Below are 27,001 nucleotides of genomic sequence, written 5' to 3'. Positions count from 1 at the left end.
TTTAGATGAAAATAAATTTCCATGCATATTTTTGATAAAACATATGTTCTATTACGTAATTAGCTTAATTAGCAAAAATAATTGATCTTATAAATAGGCAAATGCTGATTGAAATAATCGCAGATCCTTCTTTGGCTATCCATCGATACAATCCTGTCATCTAGTTAAACCTCAGGTAAGAAAGACATCTTTTTTTTTACAATATAAATAAGGCCGTTAGTTTTCTCGTTTGAATTGTTTTACATTGTCTTATCGGGGCCTTTTATAGCTGACTGTATGGGCTTTGCTCATTGTTGAATGCCGTACGGTGACCTATAGTTGTTAATGTCTGTGTCATTTTGGTCTCTTGTGGACAGTTGTCTCATTGGCAATAATACCACATCTTCTTTTTTTTTATATTAACTAATTATCAGCGTTTAGTATATTAGATATCCAAGAAAGATGTGAGTTTCACATGGAAAGCAAATAAGGGTTAAGTTGGTATATTTTGAAGTAAAATCTAAAAAAGATAGATATAGTTTGATTAAAGAAAATATTGAAACACTGATAAAGCATTTAGATTCTAAAATGTATTCTTTAATGTTGTACATACCAATCAATATTTACAGGGATATAACTGTATAGTATACAGCTGTGCGATTTATTCAAGTTTTATTGTGAAGCTTCCCAATAATCCAAATTAGTGTTTGATAAACTGCTATACATATCACCCATTGTGATTTTTCCGATAACATGTGAGGTTCAAGGTTTTTTAAACCTGAATTTATTTATGTCAAAGTGTCAAAGTAAATATTTTGTCAACATTCTATAAATATTCAACAAACTAATTTTTAAAATCAAGGTATTGGGTACCACCTTTAGACTAGCTTTTTGCGCATATTTTATAAAAGTTTGCAAAAGACTTATCATTTGTTTATATAAACATCCTTTTCGTTTTCTTTATACAAATGGTGTGTCGACAACCAAAATTCCTACGACATTTTTTAACGTTTTAAGTGAAATTTGATGCTTTAAGTTTAATTCAACCCTATCTGTATATTTTGCGTGCTAATTATGAAATTTTATTTGACTTGTCATGTTACTCGCTTTATACATACAAAAACATCGTGTATGTTGTCTGATATCATTATCCTTACATGCAGTAATAGAGGTTTAGTTCACGATCTATTACATGTACAGTAAATATCAGATACACGACTTATTCTTTAAGTATCCTTTTTGGTTTTATACCAATGCATGTATTCATGTATCAATTCATATTTGGGTTTGATCTGATCTGATTAAAATATTTAAGTAATGTTAGAAGGGCACATCGGATACACCAGTGTAATAACTAGCAAACTCTTATTTCATTATATAATTATGCATTATTTGCAAAAAGTGAAATCACAAAAATACCGAACTTAGAGGAGAATCAATTCGAAAAGTCCATAATCACATGGCAAAATCAAATAACAAAACGCATCAAAAACGAATGGACAAGGACTGTCATATTCCTGACTTGGTACAGGCATTTTCAAATGTAGAAAATGGTGGATTAAACCTGGTTCTATAGAGCTAACCCTCTCACTTCAATTATCTTTCTCTTGATTTAATCATATTTCTGGATAAATGCTAGACGTTTCATTATTAATTGCACAAAGACGTTTGTATATGATTTTCAACATGGTTATTTACTTTAACAATTTACAATTACTAAACCAACGAGTAAACATAAATAACTGACCACTTCAACATAATGTGAGATCTTTATTAGAATATTAAATGAAAATATCACTATATCAATGTTTGTGCGTTTTAGAAGCATTTCTCAGTCTACATTCATGAGAAATGCATAAACCCAAAACACATCAAGGACAGTCTAAAAAGTAAAATAGCAAGTACCGAACTCCGAGGAAAATTCAAAACGAAAAGTCTCTAAACATATGGCAAAATCAACAGAAGAAACATATCAAACGAGTGTATAACAACTTTCACATTCCTGACAGGCATTTTGCTAAAATTAAATAAGGTGTGGAATTTTATCAAAATTTTAAGCTAATTACCAGGACGATTGTTTGATTATTCATACATTTTAGTGATAAAGACTAATACTTGTTTTTAAGGTTTCGTCAAATCACAAAATATGGCTTCATTTTTCGTGCTAACAACTGTAGCCATATTGGCTGGCGTTAATGCCTATGGAATGAAAAAGATGCCACCACCAATGGAAATGATGCCAATGAAGCCTATGATGCCAATGGAAATGATGCCAATGGAAATGATGGGCGGTATGGGCGGTAAAGGTGGCATGATGGACATGATGCCAATGGAAATGATGCCAATGAAGCCTGATATGCCAATGGAAATGATGGGCGGTATGGGCGGCAAAGGTGGCATGATGGAAATGATGAAAATGAAAGAAATGATGGACATGATGAAAATGAAAGATATGATGAAAATGAAAGAAATGATGGAGATGAAAGGAAAGATGGAAATGATGCCAAAAATGATGGAAATGATGCCAATGAAAATGATGGAAATGATGAAGCCAGATATGCCAATGCCAATGGGAATGATGGAGATGATGAAACCTGAAATGCCAATGCCAATGATGATGATGGACATGATGAAACCTGACATGCCAATGCCAATGGAAATGATGAAAATGATGGAAATGATGAAACCTGATATGCCAATGCCAATGGAAATGATGAAAATGATGGACATGATGAAACCTGATATGCCAATGCCAATGAAAATGAAAATGATGGAAATGATGAAGCCTGATATGCCAATGCCAATGAAAATGATGAAAATGATGGACATGATGAAACCAGATATGCCAATGCCAATGAAAATGATGGACATGATGAAACCAGATATGCCCATGCCAATGAAAATGAAAATGATGGAAATGATGAAGCCTGATATGCCAATGCCAATGCCAATGGGAATGATGGACATGATGAAACCAGATATGCCAATGCCAATGCCAATGATGGAAATGATGAAACCTGACATGCCAATGCCAATGAAAATGATGAAAATGATGGACATGATGAAACCAGATATGCCAATGCCAATGCCAATGCCAATGATGGACATGATGAAACCTAATATGCCAATGCCAATGAAAATGATGAAAATGATGGACATGATGAAACCTGATATGCCAATGCCAATGCCTATGAAGAAAGGATACTAAAACACGATATACATACTGATGAATATTTACATATTATATAAATTTAAACAAAAAAGTAGTCTTCAAATTGCAAAATAAAGTACATATCATTAAAAATAAAGTTTTATTACATTTACTACATACTACGTATGAATGACAAATTCGAAAAGTCGCACAAATTGAAATGAAAATATTCAAATTACCTGACTGATATTGTAATCATCTTCCAGTAGAAGGTCACTTATTTATATGAGCAGCAGAAGCTTCAGATAAGTGCCACACATTTGTGAAAAATGTTCAACAAAAGAGAGGTATATATTGATCACTTACATTTTGAAAATATAAAACCAAGATGTGTTATGATTATCAATGCGACAACTCTTCAGAAGAAATCAAATGACACAAAAACAGCTACAGGTCACTTAAGGTCCGTCAACAATGAGCAAAGACCATGAAGTTAATGTTGGTGTCCTTCACATGCACTATTTTCTTTACTGTGGTTTGCCTTTTTTGCCATCCTTTCGTTTGCTGTTCTTCGAATTATGTTGTTTATATGTCCAGCAATATATATCTTCCATACAGAGACTCTTACAAAACCAACAAAATTTTAGAGAGGTTAAAACACATCAAACATTTACCCAATTTCTGTTTTGGAAAACCACTGTCAGAGAAATTACTTGGTGCAGGCATTTTTTCTAAAATCAAGTGGTTCATTGATTATAAGTAAGAAAGTCTGGTATGAGTGCCAATGAGTTCACTACACTTCTGATTCACATCAATGTATAGAAAATTAACAATAAATTATAGGGGTTACTGTACGGACCTCAACACGGATCATCGTCTCAAACCAAACTGTAACCTATATAGTGTCCTTAAATGAGAAACGGTCTCATCTATATAAAAATGACTGTGAAAGTAATTTAATAACCCTATTACCCCATTACCCTAGTGTCGACTACATTGACTATCCGCAAACTAACATTTTAAAGAATGAGTCACACTTTTGAACATCAACAACAATAGAACATAAAACAATATTACAATGACGGAATGTATAAGCACTGAGACACGTCAAAAATATACCACCAAAAGAACAGACTAAACACTAAAAATTCATCTACTTTCTGATCAGAACACTGCTGACGTTTTACAGAGTCAGAGTAGTTGCTGCATGCTCTTGAATAACGAATAAGATTGGAAAGGTATATCCCATATGCAGATGAAGTTGTTTATTCTAGTTAAAAACACGATACACTTAATACCTAGTCTTACGTTAACTCGAAATGGAGCGAGACAAGTTGCCTCAACAAGGAACGCATATCCGGCTACAAGTTATATAAAAACTAAAAGCTGTTGTAAATTAGCCAATGCGACATTTATAAAGCAGTGTTTATTTGATTTTCACGATAGTAACTATACATCGCTGTAAAGAACTCAACAACGATCAAAATCTATACTGTATAGCAAGGGTAACATCGGTCCAAATGAAAAAAGCCATCGACCTGTTCAATGAACAAGCAATTAAGTAAAAATAGATATGATAGACAGTTACAAACAAAAACACTTAGTTACCCGCTTCTAACTTGTGGCAGGCATGGGACGATTGTTACTTGATTGAACACGTTTGCGACCGTTCTAACCTTTCCAAAACTGGTACATCAGTGTTTTAGTACATCATAAGAACAACTGTACATTTTTTAATAGGCTTTGATCATCGGACGGACACAGGTTATAGAAACAGTTAATAAAAATTCCGAAGACAGAAAGTACCAGTATAAGTCTAAATTGTTTTCAATTATTGAGAGTTAGTTTCATTAGTTTTAGCAAATATTTAAAAAATAATTTCAAAACAACAACAAAAAAAAAAAAAAAAAAAGAACAATCAAAACTCATCCAATAATTTTAGTAAGCTATTAAAGACCCTGAAATGACAAATGTAAAAAAATTCAAACGAGAAAACTAACAGCCTAATTTAAGTACAAATAAAAAAAAATAAATATATAAAACACCATCAAACGACAACCACAAAATTACAGACTCCTGACTTGGGACAGACACATATATTTAAAATGTGGACGGGTTAAACATGTTAGCGGGATTCCAACCTTTAACCGTACCTGGGACAGTGGCGTTACATTACATCAAAAGAACGAACTGTAACGAACTGTAAAATCAGTTGAAAAGGCTTAATTCATCAGATGGATACAAATAGAAATACTACACAGAGTGAAAATGTCAATGTTGTATTGATAACCCTTTAAATAAGTTTATTAAAATTATCGATAAGTCTACATGGATCGCATTAAAATCTTTGACCTAAAAAAAAACATCATTGTGATATCATGATTTTAAAAAGTTTGCTAGAGGTACAGTCATTGTTCGAAACAAAATATGTGTTTCTATGAAAGAAGTAAGGTGTTCCTGGTAACATAGTGCTTGGCTTAATAATTCATCAGTATTACATCTATAGAACAAATCAAGTTTAAGTTGCACAGAATTGTGTCAAACTAAAAGCTTAAAAAAATAAAACCAAAACAGTACCTGTTTTTGAAAAGGGGGACGAAAGATACAATAAGGACAATCGAGCTCACAAACCGAAAACAAACCGACATAGCCATGGCTCAAAAAGAAACACGACAAACAACAGTACACAAAAAACAACATAGAAAAATAATGACTGAACAACACGAACCCCATCAAAACAAGGGGTGATATCTAGGAGCAGAAGGTAAAGCCAATCCTGTTTCACATGTTGCACCCTTCGTATTGCTGACGTTATTATAAACCAAGTAAAAAGTCAAATCGGTAGTTTACTGGTATTGTAGTTACGACATTGGGAACATATCCGATATCATTTCATATCAATTTTGAGATATATACTCCGTTTGCAGACATTGCTAGAAATGGAAATATCACAGTTTGGAAGCTTAAAATAATCTCTTTTGTCGTAGTTTTTGTCTTTAACCGACTTTCATTGTCTTGATGTAAGTCAAGATATGAGGCAGACTTAATTGTACCGGTTGTATCTTTAATGTATTGTTCCATTGAATAAATGCGTTTAACATTGTCACAACATTTTAAATATTCAGTGAGAGAACATCATCTACAAACATAAACAAAGTAAAATGTAAAGACTGTTTTTTTTGTCTAAGTTTCTTCATGGCGTCAGCATCATAAGAATACAGGAACAAGTCAGTAAAGACAGGGGCACAGTTCGTTTCAATGGGACTGCCGATAGTCTGTTGAAAAACACGTCCTCCCAACGTAACAAAAATGTTGTCAATAAAGAACTCATGCATCCTGCTAATGTCAGTTTCAGAGATTTTTTGTTAGAATAAGAGTAATTATTTACAATGTATGATTGCCCCTCCCTTATACAAGATACTTGTGCAGGATCTGCTTTCCCTTCCGGAGCAGTTGAGATCATCCCTACTTTTTGGAGGGGTTCATGTTGCTTATTCTTGTTTCTATGCTGTGTCATGTGTACTATTGTTTGTCTGTTTGTCTTTTTCGTTTTAGCCATGGCGTTGACAGTTTATTTTCGATTTATGAGTTTTGCTGTCCCTCTGGTATATCTTTCGTGCCTCTTTTATATTTTCGTTGACCAGACTTTACTATGAAACCTAGCAACTATTTTAATTTGCCTCCAGTGTGAGATGGGCAAAATTTGTGTAAAATGTAGAAAATATAAATGTTTTAACATACTGTTAACAGGGTAAATGTCGTGGCAGTTTTCGCGGTGAGAGTTGGAACTCTAAAATAAAAAGAACACGAATTTTTCAAGGAAATCTGATATTTAAAAAAACAACCCATACATGAATGTATTTCGATATCAAAACATTATATTATGTTAGTCATAACTAATTAAGGATGTATTCTTCTGACTTTTCAGTCTCGTTCAGTCTCATTGAAATCTCGTTCTTGAATTATTTCCAAATCATGTGATAGAAGTGGAAAATATCAATGAATTTTAAAAATATTATAATCAAACATAAATCTGTGAAAACATTTTGTATTTACAATGAATGGTTTTTGAGTAATCCAGTTTTCAAATTTTGCGTCCAATCAAGTAAGTATTTTTAGCCAAAATTTTGAGAAAATGGGTGAGGGATACAAAAAATGATTTTACAAGAATGATGTACATCCCATATCATTTTGGTCTTTTCTAGTTTCTTAGATATGTATTTTGTCAATCATTTATAACAAAAAAGTTAAAATAATATGCATTTTGTTCTGAAAAGGGAGAAAAATCACAAAAATACAAATTTGACAGCAAGGTAAATTTTACACAAAAAAGTGTCAAAATATGATAAAACTTTCTTATATTAACACCTACCTATAGTTTTTGTTAGAAAAAAATATTCAGATTGGTCCACTTCATCTTTATAGAAAGTATGAAAAAAAGTTTAATTGTGGAACTGTGATTTGTTTCACGATAATAGCCCAAAAATAGATAAAAATCGATGAAAAATGGGAAAATCATCAAAATTGGGCATTTTCAAAGGGCTGTAGCAAAAAAAGAAGTGCACCACCATATGATTTTTTCTTCGCCAATTATTTTGTTACAGTGTTATGATCCCAAAAATCAGGCTTAGAAAAAAAGTTTAATGCTAGAAATTTTTGGCTCCTCAGAGGTGTACATCCTTAAAGATGACATAACGGATATGGATAAATTATCAAATGTTTTTCCAGCTATATAAATGACACTTGTCAATCAGTTAAAAATGATTATCCAGTGTATCTGCTGCCCTGGTCAATCAGATTAAAATATTAACTAATAAGCATTAATTATGTCGTCATTCATTCACTCTTGATTATGTCATTCCACTTTGTTTATGTGATTGTATTTTTACTAGCAAAATTTGATAACAGTTTTAACTGTGAACATGGTGAACCGACAGAAATATTTATTGATTGGTTTTATCATTTGATTTAAATACATTTATTAAAACAGTTTACAGTTAATAAATCATTGCAGAAAAATATTTACGACACCGGCTGGGACAGCGCGAATTCAAAACGGCGTGAAACTTGATTTTTTTGGTGTACCATGAAAAAAAGGATAGAGTATTATGGCAAGATGAAAGAGGTTTAGATTGTATGTACTCTAAAATGATCCTTTGGATTTTTTAGTATCCACATCTGTTTCACGTAATCTCTAGAATAGTCTCTAGAATAGTCAGTTTACAAAAAAATTAAATCCCGGCTTTGATTTCTGTAAGATGTTCATAATTTGAAAGACGTTCCGTGGAGACCCAGAAATATGCTTGTAGGGACATTTATGTAGCTTAGGTATCCAATACAGTGATGGAAGATCCAGGTTTCATCTTTGGTTGAAATTCCAAAGAAACATAGAACATACATATGGTTGTCACGGATTTTCCCGTTAGTAAGTGTCTTGGTGAATATGTTGCGTCCCAAATGAATTCCCAATACATAATATATGTACTAAGCAGTTTGTGTAATGTGATTTACACACACAAACGAAATTGTTTGGTGCTTTATCTGTGCTAACAAAAGTGTTTTGCAATATTTGGGTCTTTAAAGACTGACGTAGCATGAATATTGATAGACCCAATTAGTTTCTGATTTGTATCTCACACCCCACACCCTAAATCCATTCGGAAAGAATATCAACTTCTTCTTTCTTGCGTTTCAGCCATCGCCTGGAATCCGACCGTGCGAAGGCTGTATAGCCAGTCAAGGTCGTTAATCACTTCCATCATCATTGCCTGACATGTTCTTCTACTGAATCGATCAGTACTTTGTTGTTACTGTGAATTCATTTATTTTCGTAGGTATCATTTTTTCGTGGATTGCTGAAAAGGTGCATATTCGTGGATATCTGATTTCGTGGATTTGACAATCTCTGTATACAAAGCCTATTAAAAAAAATGTCATTCGTTGAATATTTGAAATCATGGTTCACTTGTACCCATAAAACCCACCACAATTGGTATCCAACGAACAGGCCTGGGGTAATGGTAATTTGTAATTGTAATGCATTGTAATATTACCTTTTTCTTATGTAATGCAAAGTAATTTGTCCTGTCTGTGTTGTTAATTCACCTAATTAATATCAAAATGTTTTTATTGATTGCAATCAAATCTTCTAAACTTACAGTTTTCCTTACAGAGCCCTTAGGCATTTAACAAGATAATCCTTTAATGACATATTTATTATATCCCTTTGAAATCACTCTATGATGTGTTAATGATTAAGTGATCAATGTTAGAAACAAAATTATATGACAATTAATTTATTTTTCAGAGAAAACACAGAGAAGTGCTAGAAATTAATGCAACAGAAAACATTTTCAGCTAAATTAACAAAATTTATCAACCAACATCCAGCAACAAATACCATAGTAATGATGTGAAGCAGAAAATGTCAACTGATGCGCTAATAATGTTTATTGCGGGGAATATTTTACCATTGTCAATTGTGGACAGTCCAAACTTAAGAGATTTTGTTGAGAGATTAGACCCGAAATACCAAGTGCCAAGTAGAAAACATCTGTCAACAAAACTCTTAGTTGAAAAAGCCAGTGAAGTCCAGAATAATTTGAAGGAAAAAATGTCATTAGCTAAAAGACTGTAAATTTGACAATTGACCTTTGGTCAAACAGGCAAATGAGAGCATTTATGGGGATAACAGGACATTTCATTCAAGACTGGACAGCTCATTCTGTTATGCTTTCATGTAAACGCTTTAAAGGGAAACATACGGCAGAAAGTATTCGTTACGAGTATGAAGAAACTCTAGCAGTATTTGAAATTGCTGACAAGATATGCACAATTGTTACAGATAATGCCTCAAACATGGTGAAAGCATTTAAAACATCTTTGCCAGGATTTGAGGACACAACAGATGATGGTGACAGTGGTAATGATAAACCAGAAGATATAGATTTTTTTGATGAAAATGAAGATGAATTCGAACATTTACCAAAACACTCCAGGTGCTATGCCCATACGCTTCAATTGGTTATAAAGGATGGCTTAAAAGACTGTACATCGCATATGTGTACTGTCATTGCAAAGGCATCCAAAATTGTCAATTTTGTTAGGAGATCAATTCATGCAAGTGAAATGTTAGAAAGTGAAAATAAGTTACAGGCTGCAAATGCTACGAGATGGAATTCCCAACTAACCATGATCAGGTCTATTTTGAAAATTTTAGAAGAGAAACTAAACAAAGTTGAAAGTCCAGTTAAATTGTCAAGTTATGAGAGGAAAATTCTTCATGAATTAAGCTTAATTCTTGATCCATTTGAATATGTGACACTATTGGTACAAAACAATGTAAGTGCAAGTCTTACAATTCCTGTAACTCTGGGTCTGAAACACAAAGTGAATCAGCTGTCAAATGTGTACAACAATAAGATGGTGACAACATTGAAGAGCTCAATAGAAACCAGACTGACTCAGTTTGAGGAGGACAATGACTTTATTTTGGCTGCTATACTGGATCCCAGATTTAAACTTAGATGGAGTGAGCGTGAAAAGGTTGCCACTTATACAGTATTACTGAAAAACATGACGAGTGCTCTTGATTCACATCTAGGGGATACTTTTGATCAAGAAGATGGATGTTCACCACCACATAAGAAACTTAAAAGTGACTTTTTCAGTTTCATGCCTCCTACTACTCCATCTAAGAGTAGACACAGGTCTGGTTCAGTACATGATGTTGACATTTACTTGTCTGAGCCATGTGAAGAAATGTCAATCAATCCACTGGAATACTGGAAGTCAAATTCAGTGCGCCTTTCTTCTTTGGCTAATACAGCTATCAAGTATTTAGCTATTCCCTCAACATCAGCTCCTGTAGAAAGACTTTTTAGTATTGCTGGAAAGGTGTACAGACCTGATCGCTATTCTCTTAATGACAGCACCTTTGAAACATTTATGATGATAAAGTGCAATGGACATGTTCATTAACCAACCAGTATTTGTCTATATATGTCAATAACACTGTAAATATATATGTACATGTAATATTTATCAATTTCGTATAAAAATCTGTTTTTGACATGTTTTTAGTTTTTATATGGAAAAAGTAATGTGTAATTTAATGCATTACACAGGCAAAGTAATAGTAATGTAATGCATTATATGTTAGAAAAAATGTAATTGTAATTGTAATTGTAATGGAAGAATCACAAAGTAATTGTAATGTAATGCATTACATTGCAATGTAATGGCCCCAGGCCTGCCAACGAATAAAGTGAAGTTTATCCTAGATCATCATCTTTGATTTTGTTGACATCATTATCAGGTTCTGTATTAAAATATACGAAGAATGACTCTGACGACACGAATACCCTAGGTGAAGCTTTGTATTAAAAAAGGGAACTCTAGAACGGTATATGACGCATGACCAAAATTCATTCCCTGTCGGCTATCTATGGTTCTCAGCATTTTCAAGTTACAAAGGGAAATAACTCATGAACGATTCTTGACTTTCTACCTGACTTCGTACTCTGTCTTCTAGGCCTGTTTCATAAATTTGTGTATGAGTTTTATTACGTATGCATTAGGCAATCTTTAGCTTGAGTGAGTAAACGAAAGACAGACGAACATACTATAATGACGAACAGAAGAACGGACAAACAAACTTGAAGTTCAAAGGTAACAATTTAGGCCTCTTTGCATATGGCGTGGAAATACACTCTGGTTCATTAAACAAAAAACTTCAATAAGAAATTCAATCTCTATTAGCATATATATTTGTGATCTCATTGCATTTCATATAAACACACACATTGTAGAAAACTTTACAAAATACGTATTTCGGTAACCAATCATTGTGTTTTCCTCGGTTTTAGTTTGTAACCCAGATTTGTTTTTTTTTCTTCATTCAATTAATGACTTTCGAACAGCGGTATACTACTGCTGCCTTTATCTATACAAGTATATTAATAATACTAACAAACAAGGTCAATCATTTTGTCGTCCTTCATATTATGACAATATGCAGAAAGTATTGATTACGATCAAATGATACTGAAATGTTGTTAATTGAAAAAGCTCGAGTTCAATACACAAATAACGACTTTTCTGTATATATATAATCAAGGCTTTTTCAACTGATTTTTATAGTTCGTTCAAATAGTATACTGTTAAGCCTCTTTTCCATGTTAAGGGAGGGTTGGGATCCCACTGACATGTTTCATCCCACTATATTGTCGTTTGTTGCTGTGTAACATATTTGTTTGTTCATTATTTTGTACTTAAATTATGCCGTTAGTTTTCTCGTGTGAATTGTTTGTACATTTGTCATTTCTGGGCTTCCTATAGCTAACTATTCGGTGTGGGATTTGCTCATTGTTGAAGGCCGTATGGTGACCTTTAGTTGTTAATGTTAATTTCTTGTTTCTTGTAATTATTTGTGTACTGTCCCGAGAGTGTTTTATAATAATTATAAGCAAAGATTGACGATTGCTTGTCCAGATGCATTTGTATCGACACGAAGGGTGTTTGCGACCTTATGTTTAAGTCATAAAACTTTGCTTAGTGCTGGAAGCACAAAAATCATGCTCAAAACATGAAATCCAGCAGTCTTACCAGATCGTCACATACTTTTGATTCATTCTTATTCGTGGTATACCAATTTTCGTGGCTTGCGAGGGTCACAGCGAATTAAGAATTTAAGAATTTAAGAATTCAACGAAGAATTATCCCGATTAATATGTTTGGTTTATTCCCGGTTATGTTATACAGTTGTATAGTGTTACCTCACGAAAAACATTGCAATATAATACGTGTTTTTCTTGAAAGAAATATGAAAGCATTTCGATTTAATTAATAATAAAAAAAAATAAATATATATGATATCAGAGATAATTTATTGAAACTGTTCACGGAAAATAACTGCAAGTTGTTAATTACCGTGTGTTTATTAATGTAAATTGGTATACAACGAATACAATTAATCCGCATTATGTGACGACAATCTGGTAAGAAATTAAAATTTTGCGATACAGGAAAGTTCTTTATTAATTATTTTCTTTAATATATATTGACTGAAGGTCTATTTTGAAGGAATAATAAAATTGTAATAAAAGCATTCAAGTATCGATGACAAAGTCGCAAACATCCTTCGTGTCAATACAAATAAAAATGCATCCAGACAACCACCCGTTGGTTCACTGTGATAAACCATCAATAGGATTGCGTACGGGGACATTGCCCGTAGGTAATATTGTTTATGACAGGAACATCTATTTTCACACCTTTTACATATATGACTGTTTATTAAACATGTACCATGATTAGAGAAATAAGCTCATAATATGTCAATCATAGAGTTGAATGTCTCCGACAAAAAATATAAATTGTAAAACAAACAAAACATTAGTTGTCTTTGTCGCCGATTGTTATCGAAGTTTTCAATAAACACTTTCACAAAGAATGACCAATCGATGATTTTGACATTTCAAAACTTTTTCAATGATTAAACCAAGGAGGTTATATGACCTCCTAAATCAAACTGCAAATCACGAATTACGTATCTGAAATATTGTTTTTTATAATCAGCGATCCACGAATTTACGTACTACACGAAACGTCTATTTTTTTCTATCCACTAAAATAAGTACCCACGAAAATAAATGAATCCACAGTATACAAAAAAGTCACACTTTTCTTTCAGCAATAAATGCTAACATGTACTACCACAATATCTACTCTTCAGATAAAAAATGTCGTAAAATCATTTACAAAAGCGGTGAATAATCGAATGGCGCTAATGTAGGTATTTACATCATATTTACAGTATGTATAAATTTAGATGTGGGAAATATGTCACTCAAATTTAAAAGAAATGAAAAACATGTAACATATGAACCCTAACATCACAGATGTATCAATTGAAGTGTTCATTTTATGATGTGTAAAAAAACTATGTATTACACATGTATCATTTGACAAAAAAGGTGTTAGACATATCTTTCGTGAATTTGCTATTACATAATTTTGATGAAAATAAAATTCGTGGACTATTTTTAATAAAACATATGTTTTATTACATAATGAGCTTGATTAGCAGAATATATGAATTATATAAATAGACAAGTGATGGCTGAAACGATCGCAGAACTTTCCTTGGCTTTCCATCGATACCTACCTGCCTCCTAGTTAAAACTCAGGTAAGAAACTTGCTTTTTTTCATTTTCAGCCTTAAGTATCCAACATAAATTAGGTGGGCGCAACTATCAAAAAATCAAATGGGTATTACTTTGGAATTGATGTCTTCAAAAAGAAAATACAAAAAACAAATTTTAACTTTAATTCAATACAACTTTTTAGAAAATGCCAAAAAATAAACGAAATAAAATACTGCTTTTTCATTATTAACCTTAGGTATATATCGACAAGAAATCAAATACATATAACTTTGAAATATGTCTTCAAAAAAGAAATACAAAAATAAATCTATTTCAAAACAAAGTTTTTAGAAAATGCCAAAAAAATAAAGGAAATAAAAGACAGCTTTTTCATTATCAGCCTTTAGTATACAACATAAATTTAATGGGCGCAAATGTCGGCTAGAAATCAAATAGGTATTACTTTGGAATATGTCTTCAAAAAGAAAATACAAAAAAACAATTTTAATTCAAACCAACTTTTTAGAAAATGCCGAAATAACATACTGCTTTTTTCATTAGCAGCCTTCAGTATTCAACATAAATTTAATGTTTTTAGAAAAAGCCAAAAAATAAAAGAAATAAAAATACAGCTTCTGCATTACATTTGTATCTATAACATTCTGTTCAAATATATAGAGATATCCACTAAAAGGGACATACTATTTGCAGCATAAAGAAGACAGTTTATTAACTGAAAGCAATAAATATTCCAAAAAGAAAGTCAAGTTTTTTAAATTTGATAGAATAAATTCTTTTATGTCATATCTACCTTTTTTAGAAAATATTCCATACAATTAAATTTCAGTTTAGCGGGTTGATAATATCACAATCGGTAATGATGTTAAATCTTTAACAATCATGTCTTCATTCAATTAATTAGAACGGTATATAACATACAAACGGCTATCACTCAAATTCACTATATAAGCTTTAAGGGGATACCCAACACTTTGACTAAAATATATTTAGCGGGTATAATTTTCATTCAGTAATAACAGTATATTTACTTTTCCTTTTGGCCAACAATTTAACATTTTAAGAAATTTAAACCACACAATTTAACGACGGGTATTTTCAACTACCAACTGTGGTATTTTGAAGCCAATCTGAAAAAAGGCTTTTGCATTCATGCCACAATTCAATTTTGTATAGGGTTACAGAGTTGACAATATTAAGTATGAATTCCAATTTATAGCGACAACCGAGTCGTCATACAACTGCAATTTCAGTTTAAAAAATATATATGCATAGGCTTATTATTTAGAGCAGTGGCCTTGATATATTGTATTCATTGTATGTCAGTTATAACGAATACTATTTATTTTTCAGGTTTCGTCGAATCTCAAAAACATGGCAACATTTTTCGTGCTTACAACTGTAGCCTTATTGGCTGGCGTGAACGCATATGGCATGAAAAAGATGATGGGAGGTATGGGCGGCAAAGGTGGCATGATGGACATGATGCCAATGAAGCCTATGATGCCAATGGAAATGATGGGCGGTATGGGCGGTAAAGGTGGCATGATGGACATGATGCCAATGAAGCCTGAGATGCCGATGGAAATGATGGGCGGTATGGGCGGCAAAGGTGGCATGATGGACATGATGCCAATGAAGCCTATGATGCCAATGGAAATGATGCCAATGAAGCCTGATATGCCAATGGAAATGATGGGCGGTATGGGCGGTAAAGGTGGCATGATGGACATGATGCCAATGAAACCTATGATGCCAATGGAAATGATGGGCGGTATGGGCGCTAAAGGTGGTATGATGGACATGATGCCAATGAAGCCTGAGATGCCGATGGAAATGATGGGCGGTATGGGCGGTAAAGGTGGTATGATGGACATGATGCCAATGAAGCCTATGATGCCAATGGAAATGATGCCAATGAAGCCTGATATGCCAATGGAAATGATGGGCGGTATGGGCGGCAAAGGTGGCATGATGGAAATGATGAAAATGAAAGAAATGATGGACATGATGAAAATGAAAGAAATGATGGAGATGAAAGGGAAGATGGAAATGATGCCAAAAATGATGGAAATGATGCCAATGAAAATGATGGAAATGATGAAACCTGATATGCCAATGCCAATGGGAATGATGGACATGATGAAACCGGACATGCCAATGCCAATGAAAATGAAAATGATGGAAATGATGAAACCTGACATGCCAATGCCAATGAAAATGAAAATGATGGAAATGATGAAACCTGATATGCCAATGCCAATGCCAATGGGTATGATGGACATGATGAAACCTGACATGCCAATGCCAATGCCAATGGGTATGATGGACATGATGAAACCTGATATGCCAATGCCAATGAAAATGAAAATGATGGAAATGATGAAACCTGATATGCCAATGCCAATGCCAATGGGTATGATGGACATGATGAAACCTGGTATGCCAATGCCAATGCCAATGGGTATGATGGACATGATGAAACCTGATATGCCAATGCCAATGAAAATGAAAATGATGGAAATGATGAAACCTGATATGCCAATGCCAATGCCAATGGGTATGATGGACATGATGAAACCTGATATGCCAATGCCAATGCCAATGGGTATGATGGACATGATGAAACCTGATATGCCAATGCCAATGAAAATGAAAATGATGGAAATGATGAAACCTGATATGCCAATGCCAATGAAAATGAAAATGATGGAAATGATGAAACCTGATATGCCAATGCCAATGAAAATGAAAATGATGGACATGATGAAACCTGATATGCCAATGCCAATGCCAATGGGAATGATGGGCATGATGAAGCCTGGTATGCCAATGCCAATGCCAATGAAGAAAGGAGTATATTAAACAAACGTTTTGCGTAGTACTGATGAATATTTACATATTATATAAATCTTAAACAGTTGTAGAAAAATTCCAAATAAATGCATATCAAATTAAACATTCATATCCGATTTGTGTTTACTCTTGTCTTTATCGTTATTTTGAAAATTAAAAATAAATATTAAAGCTTTTTCGCCTGAGCAGATTAAATTCCATTAATTGGCACATTAACCTATTACGATTGTTTAGGTTGCTCTTCAAAATCTAAAAACATCTTACATACAACCAACTCATCATAGATACCAGGATTAAAATTTTATATTCACGCCAGACGCGCGTTTCGTCTACAATAGACTCATCAGCGACACTTGAATCAAAGCATTTTAAACGGCCAAATAAGTACGAAGTTGAAGATCATTGAGGACCAAAACAAGTGGGATGTTTAACACTCAAGGAGCTTAGCCCACCATTTAGTTATTGAACAAAAATTCCTGTAAAAGTTTTTGAGTATATCAGTTGTTATCGTTTTCTTTTCGTTAGTTGATTTGGTATCACGTTTGATTTCGTTTAATTTTTATTGGATATCATATTTAAAAATTTACTAAGGTGTCAGTAATATTTGTTATTATCTACCTAGTCAGTTTATCAAAGAAACGGTAAAAGATTTGGACAAGCGTTTGTTTTTGGCTTTTCAGAATTCGTCTTTCCTCTCACATGTTTTTTGTTCGCTACCCTTTAAATTATTTCTTTTTACACACTGATGCAGCGTAAAGCAATCAACAATCAATCAACTTATCTCTTACTCTACTTAAAAAGGTATGTGAAAAATACAGAACTTCAAATCAAATTCAAATAGGAGAAGACCACAAACACTGACAAATTGAAACAATAACAAAGAGGGGCGAAAGATAGCAGAGAGACAGTCAAACTCATACATAAAAAAAACCCCTGACTTACAAAGAAAAAGACAAACAGACAAATGATAATACATAAGACGCAACATAAAAAAACTAAAGACCAACCAACACGAACCCCATTAAAAACTTGGGGTGATCCCACGTGCTGTGAAAGGGTAAGCACATCCTGCTCCATACGTGGCAAATTGAAACCCTATCAATCGACACACTCAATGTGTCTAAATGTGTATACGGATGTTCTTATTTGTTGGATTGTGCCAAGGAAAAATAAGGCTTTAGGGTGTTCGCTTCACTTGTTTAAGAATGTTTGCCAGATATTAGGAATTCTCTGGTTTTATCCATGTAGTGCCATTAACAATTTTTTGCCCATTAACCCCTACTTTTCTTTCTAGAATTTGATTACATATACAATGTAGTTCAAAATGTTATCTTTGAAATTGACATTTTTTCATCACTTTTGAGGCAAAAAAGATGCCAATGTTAAATGTATTCAAGACAAGACCAACCGAATTAGACTATTTACCAGGTTTGTATTAACCTGAGCAATCATGTAGAGCAGGATCTGCTTACCCTTCCGGAGCACCTGAGATCACCTCTCAGTATTTGGTAAGAGTTGTGTTGCTTAGTCTTTAGTTTTCTGTGTTGTGTCTTGTGTACTATTATTTGTCTATATGTCCTTTTTATTTTTAAGCCATGGCGTTATCAACTTATTTTCGATTGATGAATTTGACTGTCCCTCTAGTATCTTTCATCCCTTTGTTTATGTATGTTGTTTTGATTTTGTAGTTTTATTGTTGTCCTGTGATATATGTTTTGCACAGATTTTAACGCCTGATTTCAATTTTTGTATAGCTAGTATATGTCTTTTTGGAGTGCTTTCTCAATTTTGTTAATACAGGAATTCATTAACAACTGTCAATTCACAAGTAGGAGTATAAGCTAACTATAAAACAGGATTAACCTACCATTTTCGTCGGACAATGACTGTTAAAAGTTAGGAATATGGTAGTTGTGAACATTAAAATCACAAAACTCCGAGCGAAATTCAAAACGGAAAGTTCCTAATCAAAAGCTCAAACACATAAAATAAAAGGTGTTTTATTGATAGACAATTCATTCTCTTCTTTATTTTTGGCATGTGACTTTCTCACCATTCACATACCACAAGGCATGGCATCCTCCACAATATACCGGACTGAAAAATATATTATGTTGTGATGTTATGCTATTGTTTCAGAAAAAGGAAGAAGGTTTGGATCCATTAAAACGTTTAATCCCGCTGCAAATGTTTCCACCTGTCCTAAGTCAGGAATCTGATGTACAGTAGTTGTCGTTTATTTATGTAATATATACGTGTTTCTCGTTTCTCGTTTTGTTTATATAGATTAGACCGTTGGTTTTCCCATTTGAATGGTTTTCCACTAGTAATTTTGGGGCCCTTTATAGCTTGTTGTTCGGTGTGAGCCAAGGCTCCGTATTGAAGGCCGTACTTTAACCTATAATGGTTTACTTTTGAAATTGTTATTTGGATGGAGTGTTGTCTCATTGGCACTCAAACCACATCTTCCTATATCTATTAACAGATTTTGTATCAACCTGGCACATATATTTGCTCACCTTTTCTAGAGAACATGATAGCACCTCTGGTTTTTGGTGGGAGTCTTGTTGCTCAGACATAAGTTTTCTTTGTTGTGTTTTTTTTCAGTTTTGTTTTGATCTTTTTTGTTTTAGCGTAGTTTTTTTATTTTTTCAATTATGAATTTGAATGTCCCTTGTAGTATATTTCGCCTCTCTTTTATTTATTAGTAATTCCAAATCCATATTAAAGCATGTCTTTCCAACTCATGCTTTATGTCAATTTTTTGATACATGAAATGAATTGGAATGCTTAAACAGTGCAATTTTCTAAGAACTTATTTTTGGTTCTGTTTTAGTAATTAAAGCATTTAGAGAAAAGAAAACAAAACAAAACCAGTATTTTTAGTAAACTGTTGCAAACAATATATCTAAATAAACTTTCAAAAATGTTGAGTATATATATTTATTTTGTTTACTACGTTATAATACACGAGCTCACATGCGCGTCCTATATATTGGTTTATGCATAAACATGGAGCCATGAGATAATCTACGGCAATCCTTCAGTTTTGAAAACAATGCACAATTGTCGCTTTTACCAAATTCTAACTTGAATGATATAATGTTTTTTTCTTTTTTTTGGGGGGTGGGGGGTTGGGGTAATATAACAATTAAGTGTGCTTTGGGGATTTGTACATGAGTTTTAATTCTACCGAAAATGTGAAATCTTAATGTAAGAACAGTTTATGACTTACCAACATTTGGCGTTTGGATGGCCTGTACAGCTTTGTCCTTCACATGGATTTCTCTTACATGGCACTGGAAATACTCCTGGTAAACAATCATTGCTACCTGGACAATGGAATTCTACACAAAATAAATTACCGACTTTTCTAAATTTATTATAAAACAACATTAATATTAAAATTATATTCAGAATAGTTATGGTATATTTGATTATATATTCATCTAGGTTTAAATTAAGCTCCCATGAATTTTTTCTGTTTTTTATTTGATGCTTGATAGTCTGAAAATTTAACAGACACTTTTGCATTTATTCCATGTTAATAGAACACGAAATTTTCGTGTACTGTCTGTCTCTATTAGTCAATGGTTATCGATTGAATCTGTCTGTCATATTGTTGTTTTTTCTTTAGTTTATTTGTTACTTATCAAACCATTGGTGTTCTCGATAGAAATTGTTCATACTTTTACAATATTGGATCCCTTTTCAGTACATTTTCTCACTCAACGTCACAGTTAACATGCTAACAGTAAACCAACATTGCTAACATGAACGTCATTGTACCCTACTAGATGGCAAACATAATTCCGAGTAATAAAAGTTTGACTATGTGCATATGCATTCATTCGGAGATTTCTTCCGAAAAAACCTGCACCAAGACAAGATTATAAAAATGGTTCTTATTGCGTTCCGTTTGTTGATAAAACCGAGCATTTTGTCTATTTGTTTTGATTATACATCGTTGTCAATTAAATAGAATGGCATGCGACTGTCATACAAGTAAGAGAGTTAGCTAGCTATAAATCCGAATTTTATTCACGATTCTATACTTAAGAAAATGCCTATACTAAGTCAGGAATATGACAGTTGTTGTCCATTTGTTTGATGTTTTTGAGCTTTTGATTTTCCAATTTGATAAGGGACTTTCTGTTGTCAATTTCCACGGAGTTCAGTATTTTTGTGATTTAACTTTTTATAGATCTACATTGATCGGTATTTTTATTGATACTTTTTTTTATATATCTTACCACACCGTTTCGTGACGTCCATTCCGTTTTCATACCATAGACGACTACATGCACCACCACAATAGTTGTTTCTTGGAAAAGAAAAAAATACCATGTAAATGATTAAATCTTTGTCAACAGAGGAACGGTTAATGTGAGTCAAATAACCTTAAATGGTCATGCATTATTATATAATCATAATTTCATTACGTTTTATAGTGATAATAATTGTCCTTAACAAACACCAGAATTTAAACTTATAATTGTTGTTAATATATACATATATAATGGTTAGGATAAAACTGCATAAAATGCATACACTACGTTTCTTATTATGTACCATAGCATCTCAAATTTCTTTCTGGAGAATCAATTTCACTTTTAATTTTGTGCTTGAAACAATGTATACTCTGGTAGGTACCTGCATACTGCTCCTTCAAACTGATGTCCTCGACATGGGGTTCCTTGACACCGATACAAAATCACTCCTTCCGGACATACTTTGCAACCTAAAATAATTTAATTTGGATGTAACGAGTATTTTGATTGGCTGACAATGTTTTGTTCGTCAGCTAATATACATTGTTTAGTCAATTTAACGGAGAAGTTATCAACGTCTTTTCACGTATTCTCGGACTTAACATGGGGTTTAGAATTAAAATATAATCAATGACTTTAAACATTTTTTCCCGTCTATTCGAAATAACATAAAAAATGTGTTGCACACTTTGAAATGACCCTCTACGCGAGTTATTCAGTGTGCATCCTATTTTTTATAAGATTTCTTCATAGACAGAAACATATTACAGTTATTCCTTAAATAACTTTATGATCGATATTATTTACAAAAAGGATTTTACTGTCTTTTTTTAATTTAATGAGTCGAATAGTTTCCTGTTGAGAAATAATTTGAGCATTTTAACCGTATTGTTACGTTTTTTTTTCCACGAAAAGATGTTTTTCTGTTACACTGTAACGTTAAGAATAACAAAATAACAAATAACCTTCAGTGTCATATTATTGAAATACAATTTTTCCAAAAAAAAATTCGAAAAATGGGAGGCATTTCTTATGATACTTTACTTATATTTAGAAATAAGTTGCCATATAAAGAAAATATTTTTTTCATATTTTGTAAATAGATTCGTTCTGACCTTAGCTGAATAAATAGAGAAAATAAAACGTCATTCTGATTTGAATCTAAATATATAACTCTCTGAAAATATTTTGCTGACCTGTTCCTATCTATTGAATGAATTATCTTCAAAATGAATGTTCATTTGAAAAGAAAGCAAATAAAATCTTCAAAAAGGCTTTTGAAATTTTCTTAAAAAAAAAGCTCCTTTACCGACGTGCTACACGATATGTAGATGATGCATACATTTTGAAATGACTTACCATCTGCAATAAAAGTAAGCTAGAAAACCAACAAGGAAATTGTAAGACGACACAAAGTTCAATATTGATAACATTATGATAAAACGTACAATGTATTTTGGATGTGTAGAAATCAAATCAAATCAAATATATTTTATTTCCTAATCAAAGTGTCCTCATATGCATATCAATTACAACATATAAATCATAGTAGACAACATATATACATGTTTAGAAACAATATGAAATTAAACATTATAACATGAATCATATAAAAACAAAAGAACAGTACATATAAACGACACTGTCAGTTATGCAAAAGAAAGATAACTCTTCACCAGATATTATTATTGAAACCTGTATTAATTTTTACTTGACAATATTATTTCTCACTTCTAAGTTTGAAGTCAAATATTTGCATAAATTTTTACTAAAATCATTATCATCATTTGTCATAATCCATATAAATAGGTTTTGCGAATTAAGTATTCTTAGTTTTGGATATTCCATAAATAAATAATCAAGTAAAATGGTTCTTGAAGTTACATATAATGGACATTCCAACAAAAAATGGAGTTCATCCTCAGTCACACTCAAATTACAATACTGACAAAGTCTTTCACATCGTGGAACATTCTCTAATGTACCTGACATGTTTACCCTGCGTTCATGACGACCAGTTTCAACGCTTAATTTGTGATTACTTTATCTAAATGTAGTAAGAATTTGACAATTGCCATTATTTATAGATGGTAGATAGGTTTCTTTACCAAATGAGAATGTGAATTTAAAATAAGTACTCAATTTACCTTTATCCTGTAAATAAGAATCTCTGGTTACTTTACAAGTGTCAAGAAAACTATTTCGGAGACATTATTTAAGTGATTTTTTTAAATTTATATTTACTTTGGGTTTTACAATTAGCCAAATTAAAGTTTAACGTTTCCCCATAAAAGAGTATATTAATGTACCAGGAATTATTACCTTTGTTTAAACTATGCAAATGCGTATACTCCTAATATGCATTATTCAGCAGGTTTGATGGGGAATTCTCAAGTCTGTGCCAATGCATGAAGACATCTCTATGTAAAGAGGATAACTTCCTAGTTCTGTAAGAACTCCTATATTAGTGTACAATTTAGTAAAACCAAGGATATATTTACAAAATTTATGGTTAAGTTTTTCAGACTCCCAGTCCTTAAATCTATCAAAGAGAGATGCTGATTTTCTCTCGGGGTTATATTAATAGTAGATTTAATACAATGATCAAATAGATGAAGAAAAGTACCAATACTAGGACTTGAGGATTTCAAGTCCCTATAGAACTTTAAACAGGCTTTAAGACTTTTTCTAATAAAGTTGTTTTCTAGCCTCAGTTAATTTACCAGTATTTTGAATTATAACATTATAAGACCCAAGTATTTGTATTGCTTTAGATAGTCTATTTTTTCCTCCCCTATATGGAAGTGATCTTTTATCAAATGTTCATTATTATTAAATATAACTATTTTAGTTTTTTGGGAGTTGACTTCAAAACACCATTCGTTACAATAGTTATATAAAATATCAAATTTGTCTTGAAGACCTGCTTTAGATTCTGAAAAAATGACCTGGTCATCAGTATATAGTAGGCATGAATATAGTAAACGTGATATTTATCTACGTGATCAAATGACTAACATTTAATGTAAACAAAATTTTGTAACATACTGTATCTTAACATGGAGACAAGTTTTCAAACAAGTTAATTTTAATCAGCGTAGTGTATTTTTCCAAGAACATTAAACTTGTTCTTGTACATATACGAGAAAACCTAAAATTAACCTTCTTTAGATAACGTAGTTTTCAAAATTAACATACACAATGCTATACACATGTGTCCATCGTCTAAATGGTGTATTCGGCATAAGTCCTGTCCATATACAGTTGATATGAGTGCAAATGAAGTAAAACTCCTTACTAGTATGACAATTGTTTATACTTTCGTTTTAATCAACATTTTAAGTCAGTCATCCAAAACAATATAATTGCGAAACAATAATTCTGACCTAGTATCCAAATCGGTGCAAACATACATATAATATATGCATCACAACTGAACTAAAACACAAACCAAACATACAATTCATTCTGACAAAGTCGCAAATAAAACAAAGTGTTTGTAGCTGGTAATAAATACATAACGGCATATTGTCTTTCCCAAAAAAGTAAATAACTGTCTGAGTTAAAGTATGAAATCTCAAATATATAACAATTAGAGTCTTGCATATGAAACCTAACATATTTGAACAATGAAAGTCAGGTATATGAAACATGAAATATATAGACAATAACTGTAAAGTGTCTTTCCATATTAGTTGTATTGGAACAAAGCTTACAAATAAGTGTTATTCGAATTTAACCTAGTTCAAGTACATATACCACTGATATTTAAAGACAACTATTGTCTTTATTTAACAAACCGACCGTGCAAGGGCTGTATAGCCAGTCAAGGTCGTTAAAAACTTCCATTTGTTGTGTATTTAACAACGAAATTTTATATAATTTTTGCTTTGTAAACAAACTCACATTCATTGCATTCATTTTCTATTTTAAAAAAATAGTTTTAGTTTATTTTAGCTTTGAGGCCCGCGTAGTTACAGTCTGCCAAATTTAAGCACCACCGAAATATAACTGGCAATATTTTTTTTAACTATTGCAAAAAATATTAATGATTGGTATTATGAATTACCTTTTAGAAAATTCATTACGACCAAAAAGATTGAACTCCGATAACTCTGTCAAGCAACCTTTTATCAAAGATCATCTGCGCGTTTACAAATACACTGTTTCTCTAGGTGGTCGTAGAAGTGTTAGTACATTGGTCTGTCGACTTAATAGAGGCAAACGAAGAGTAAGTCGTGGTGTATAGAGACCTCTACCTAAAAGCAGGCACTCTACCGTCAGGTTTAAATGGGATAATTACAACCTATGCTTGAACATAAGAACCTGCAAAAACACTCATTGGTCAGATGGGAGTCAGTATCCTTTACTGCCAGTAGACGCCATAATACGAATTTCGCGGGGAAAATAACGGCCTATGACCAAAAACAATGTTTGCACAAGGACTGCATTCAGTGCTGGTGATGTTCCCGTACGGGGTTGCTTCTTATACCGAAATAAGCTGGGTATATTCATAGCTTTCCTATGTTCTCAAGTATTCATGTTAATGGTTAATGCAATACTGATAGTTCCGTAGTTTGAAAATCATTTTAAACTACTAAAACCAACTGACATCGATTATGAGAAAAACATCAATTCAGTTGAGCATCTATCAGTAACTTAAGATAGTACTTGTTGAAAACGGATTAAAAAATTTTTTTTTCTCTTTTTTCAAGATTTATTTTTCATGATTTTTTTTTACATATAAGTATTTTTGTCTGGCAAATCTTGAGAATCCACGAAGATAACTTGATGATGCCATACGCATCATTTAATAACAATTATTGAATTATAGCGTAACATTTATTATACTTTTTCAAAGGTTAATGGTTTGAACACTCAAAAAGGGCATACATGAAACAATGCCACGAACACGTTTCAAGTGGTGGTTTACGAAAGCAACGTATCTAACAGAAGTGTACCTTTATATTTTCCCTTTATTTTTATATATAAAATTTTTTCGATATGCATTTTTTTAAAGACTTATTTAATTTCGGAAAATGGATTTTTTCAGGATAAACCAGAACGTGTCCCCAGTACACGAATGTCCCACTCGTACTATCATTTTCTATGTTCATTGAACCGTGAAATTAGGATAAAAACTCTAATGTGGCATTAAAAGTAGAGAGATAATATCATAGGGAACATGTGTACTAAGTTTGAAGTCGATCTGAATTCGATTTCATCAAAAACTCAATTGACCAAAAACGTTAGCCTGAAGCGGGACACACGGACGGACGGACACGCAGACCAGAAAGCATAAAGTCCCTCCACTATAGTAGGTTGGGCAAAAAAATAGACATCCGTGTAATAATTGGAATGTAAAACTTACCACTTTCAATCGTTAAAATGTGAGAAGTCTCTGTACTGTCATTTCTAAAGACACTATAGATATGCAAAACCTTTAGGAGACATTAGGAAGCACGATAGTTTCTGTTTTAACACATCTTACAATATTAAATAGTAATAAACTATTATATTGAGAAGTCCAATAGAATCTAATGATCTGCACAACAGACTATGTAGGGCAAGTTATCCAC

At 32.5% G+C, this 27,001-nt stretch overlaps 3 protein-coding genes and 1 pseudogene across 3 annotated transcripts; 3 read left to right on the top strand and 1 right to left on the bottom strand.

The window, feature by feature from the left end:
* Positions 1-129: 129 nt before the first annotated feature.
* Positions 130-3,261, top strand: LOC134695165 (uncharacterized). Its single transcript, XM_063556368.1, has 2 exons — positions 130-175; positions 2,106-3,261. Exon 2 carries the CDS (start codon positions 2,126-2,128, stop codon positions 3,185-3,187), a length of 1,062 nt encoding a protein of 353 aa, XP_063412438.1. The 5' UTR covers positions 130-175; positions 2,106-2,125; the 3' UTR covers positions 3,188-3,261.
* Positions 3,262-6,782: 3,521 nt separating this feature from the next.
* LOC134694304 (zinc finger BED domain-containing protein 4-like) lies at positions 6,783-11,110 on the top strand (annotated as a pseudogene).
* Positions 11,111-14,236: 3,126 nt separating this feature from the next.
* On the top strand, positions 14,237-17,226 carry LOC134695024 (uncharacterized). The gene is made up of 2 exons (XM_063556160.1): positions 14,237-14,319; positions 15,649-17,226. The coding sequence occupies exon 2, from the start codon at positions 15,670-15,672 to the stop codon at positions 17,158-17,160; it is 1,491 nt and encodes a 496-aa protein (XP_063412230.1). The 5' UTR covers positions 14,237-14,319; positions 15,649-15,669; the 3' UTR covers positions 17,161-17,226.
* Positions 17,227-19,146: 1,920 nt separating this feature from the next.
* LOC134694303 (uncharacterized) lies at positions 19,147-23,414 on the bottom strand. Its single transcript, XM_063555310.1, has 6 exons — positions 23,363-23,414; positions 22,782-22,784; positions 21,805-21,892; positions 21,405-21,475; positions 20,387-20,498; positions 19,147-19,248 (listed from the first exon to the last, which is right to left on the bottom strand). The coding sequence occupies exons 1-6, from the start codon at positions 23,412-23,414 to the stop codon at positions 19,179-19,181; spliced, it is 396 nt and encodes a 131-aa protein (XP_063411380.1). The 3' UTR covers positions 19,147-19,178.
* Between the last annotated feature and the right edge of the window lie 3,587 nt (positions 23,415-27,001).

Source organism: Mytilus trossulus, chromosome 13 (genome assembly GCF_036588685.1).
Source record: "Mytilus trossulus isolate FHL-02 chromosome 13, PNRI_Mtr1.1.1.hap1, whole genome shotgun sequence".
NCBI lineage: Eukaryota > Metazoa > Mollusca > Bivalvia > Mytilida > Mytilidae > Mytilus > Mytilus trossulus.
The sequence above is the reverse complement of the archived record's forward strand: the minus strand, read 5'-3'. Positions and strand labels throughout refer to the sequence as shown.

Coding starts and splice junctions, on each gene's coding strand:
- LOC134694303 (XM_063555310.1), bottom strand. CDS start 23,414: ATGTCAGGTACATTAGAGAATGTTCCACGATGTGAAAGACTTTGTCAG. Junction 21,476..21,804: donor TTTGAAGGAGCAGTATGCAG/GTACCTACCAGA, acceptor TTCTTTTCCAAG/AAACAACTATTGTGGTGGTG. Junction 20,499..21,404: donor GGACGTCACGAAACGGTGTG/GTAAGATATATA, acceptor TATTTTGTGTAG/AATTCCATTGTCCAGGTAGC.
- LOC134695165 (XM_063556368.1), top strand. CDS start 2,126: ATGGCTTCATTTTTCGTGCTAACAACTGTAGCCATATTGGCTGGCGTT.
- LOC134695024 (XM_063556160.1), top strand. CDS start 15,670: ATGGCAACATTTTTCGTGCTTACAACTGTAGCCTTATTGGCTGGCGTG.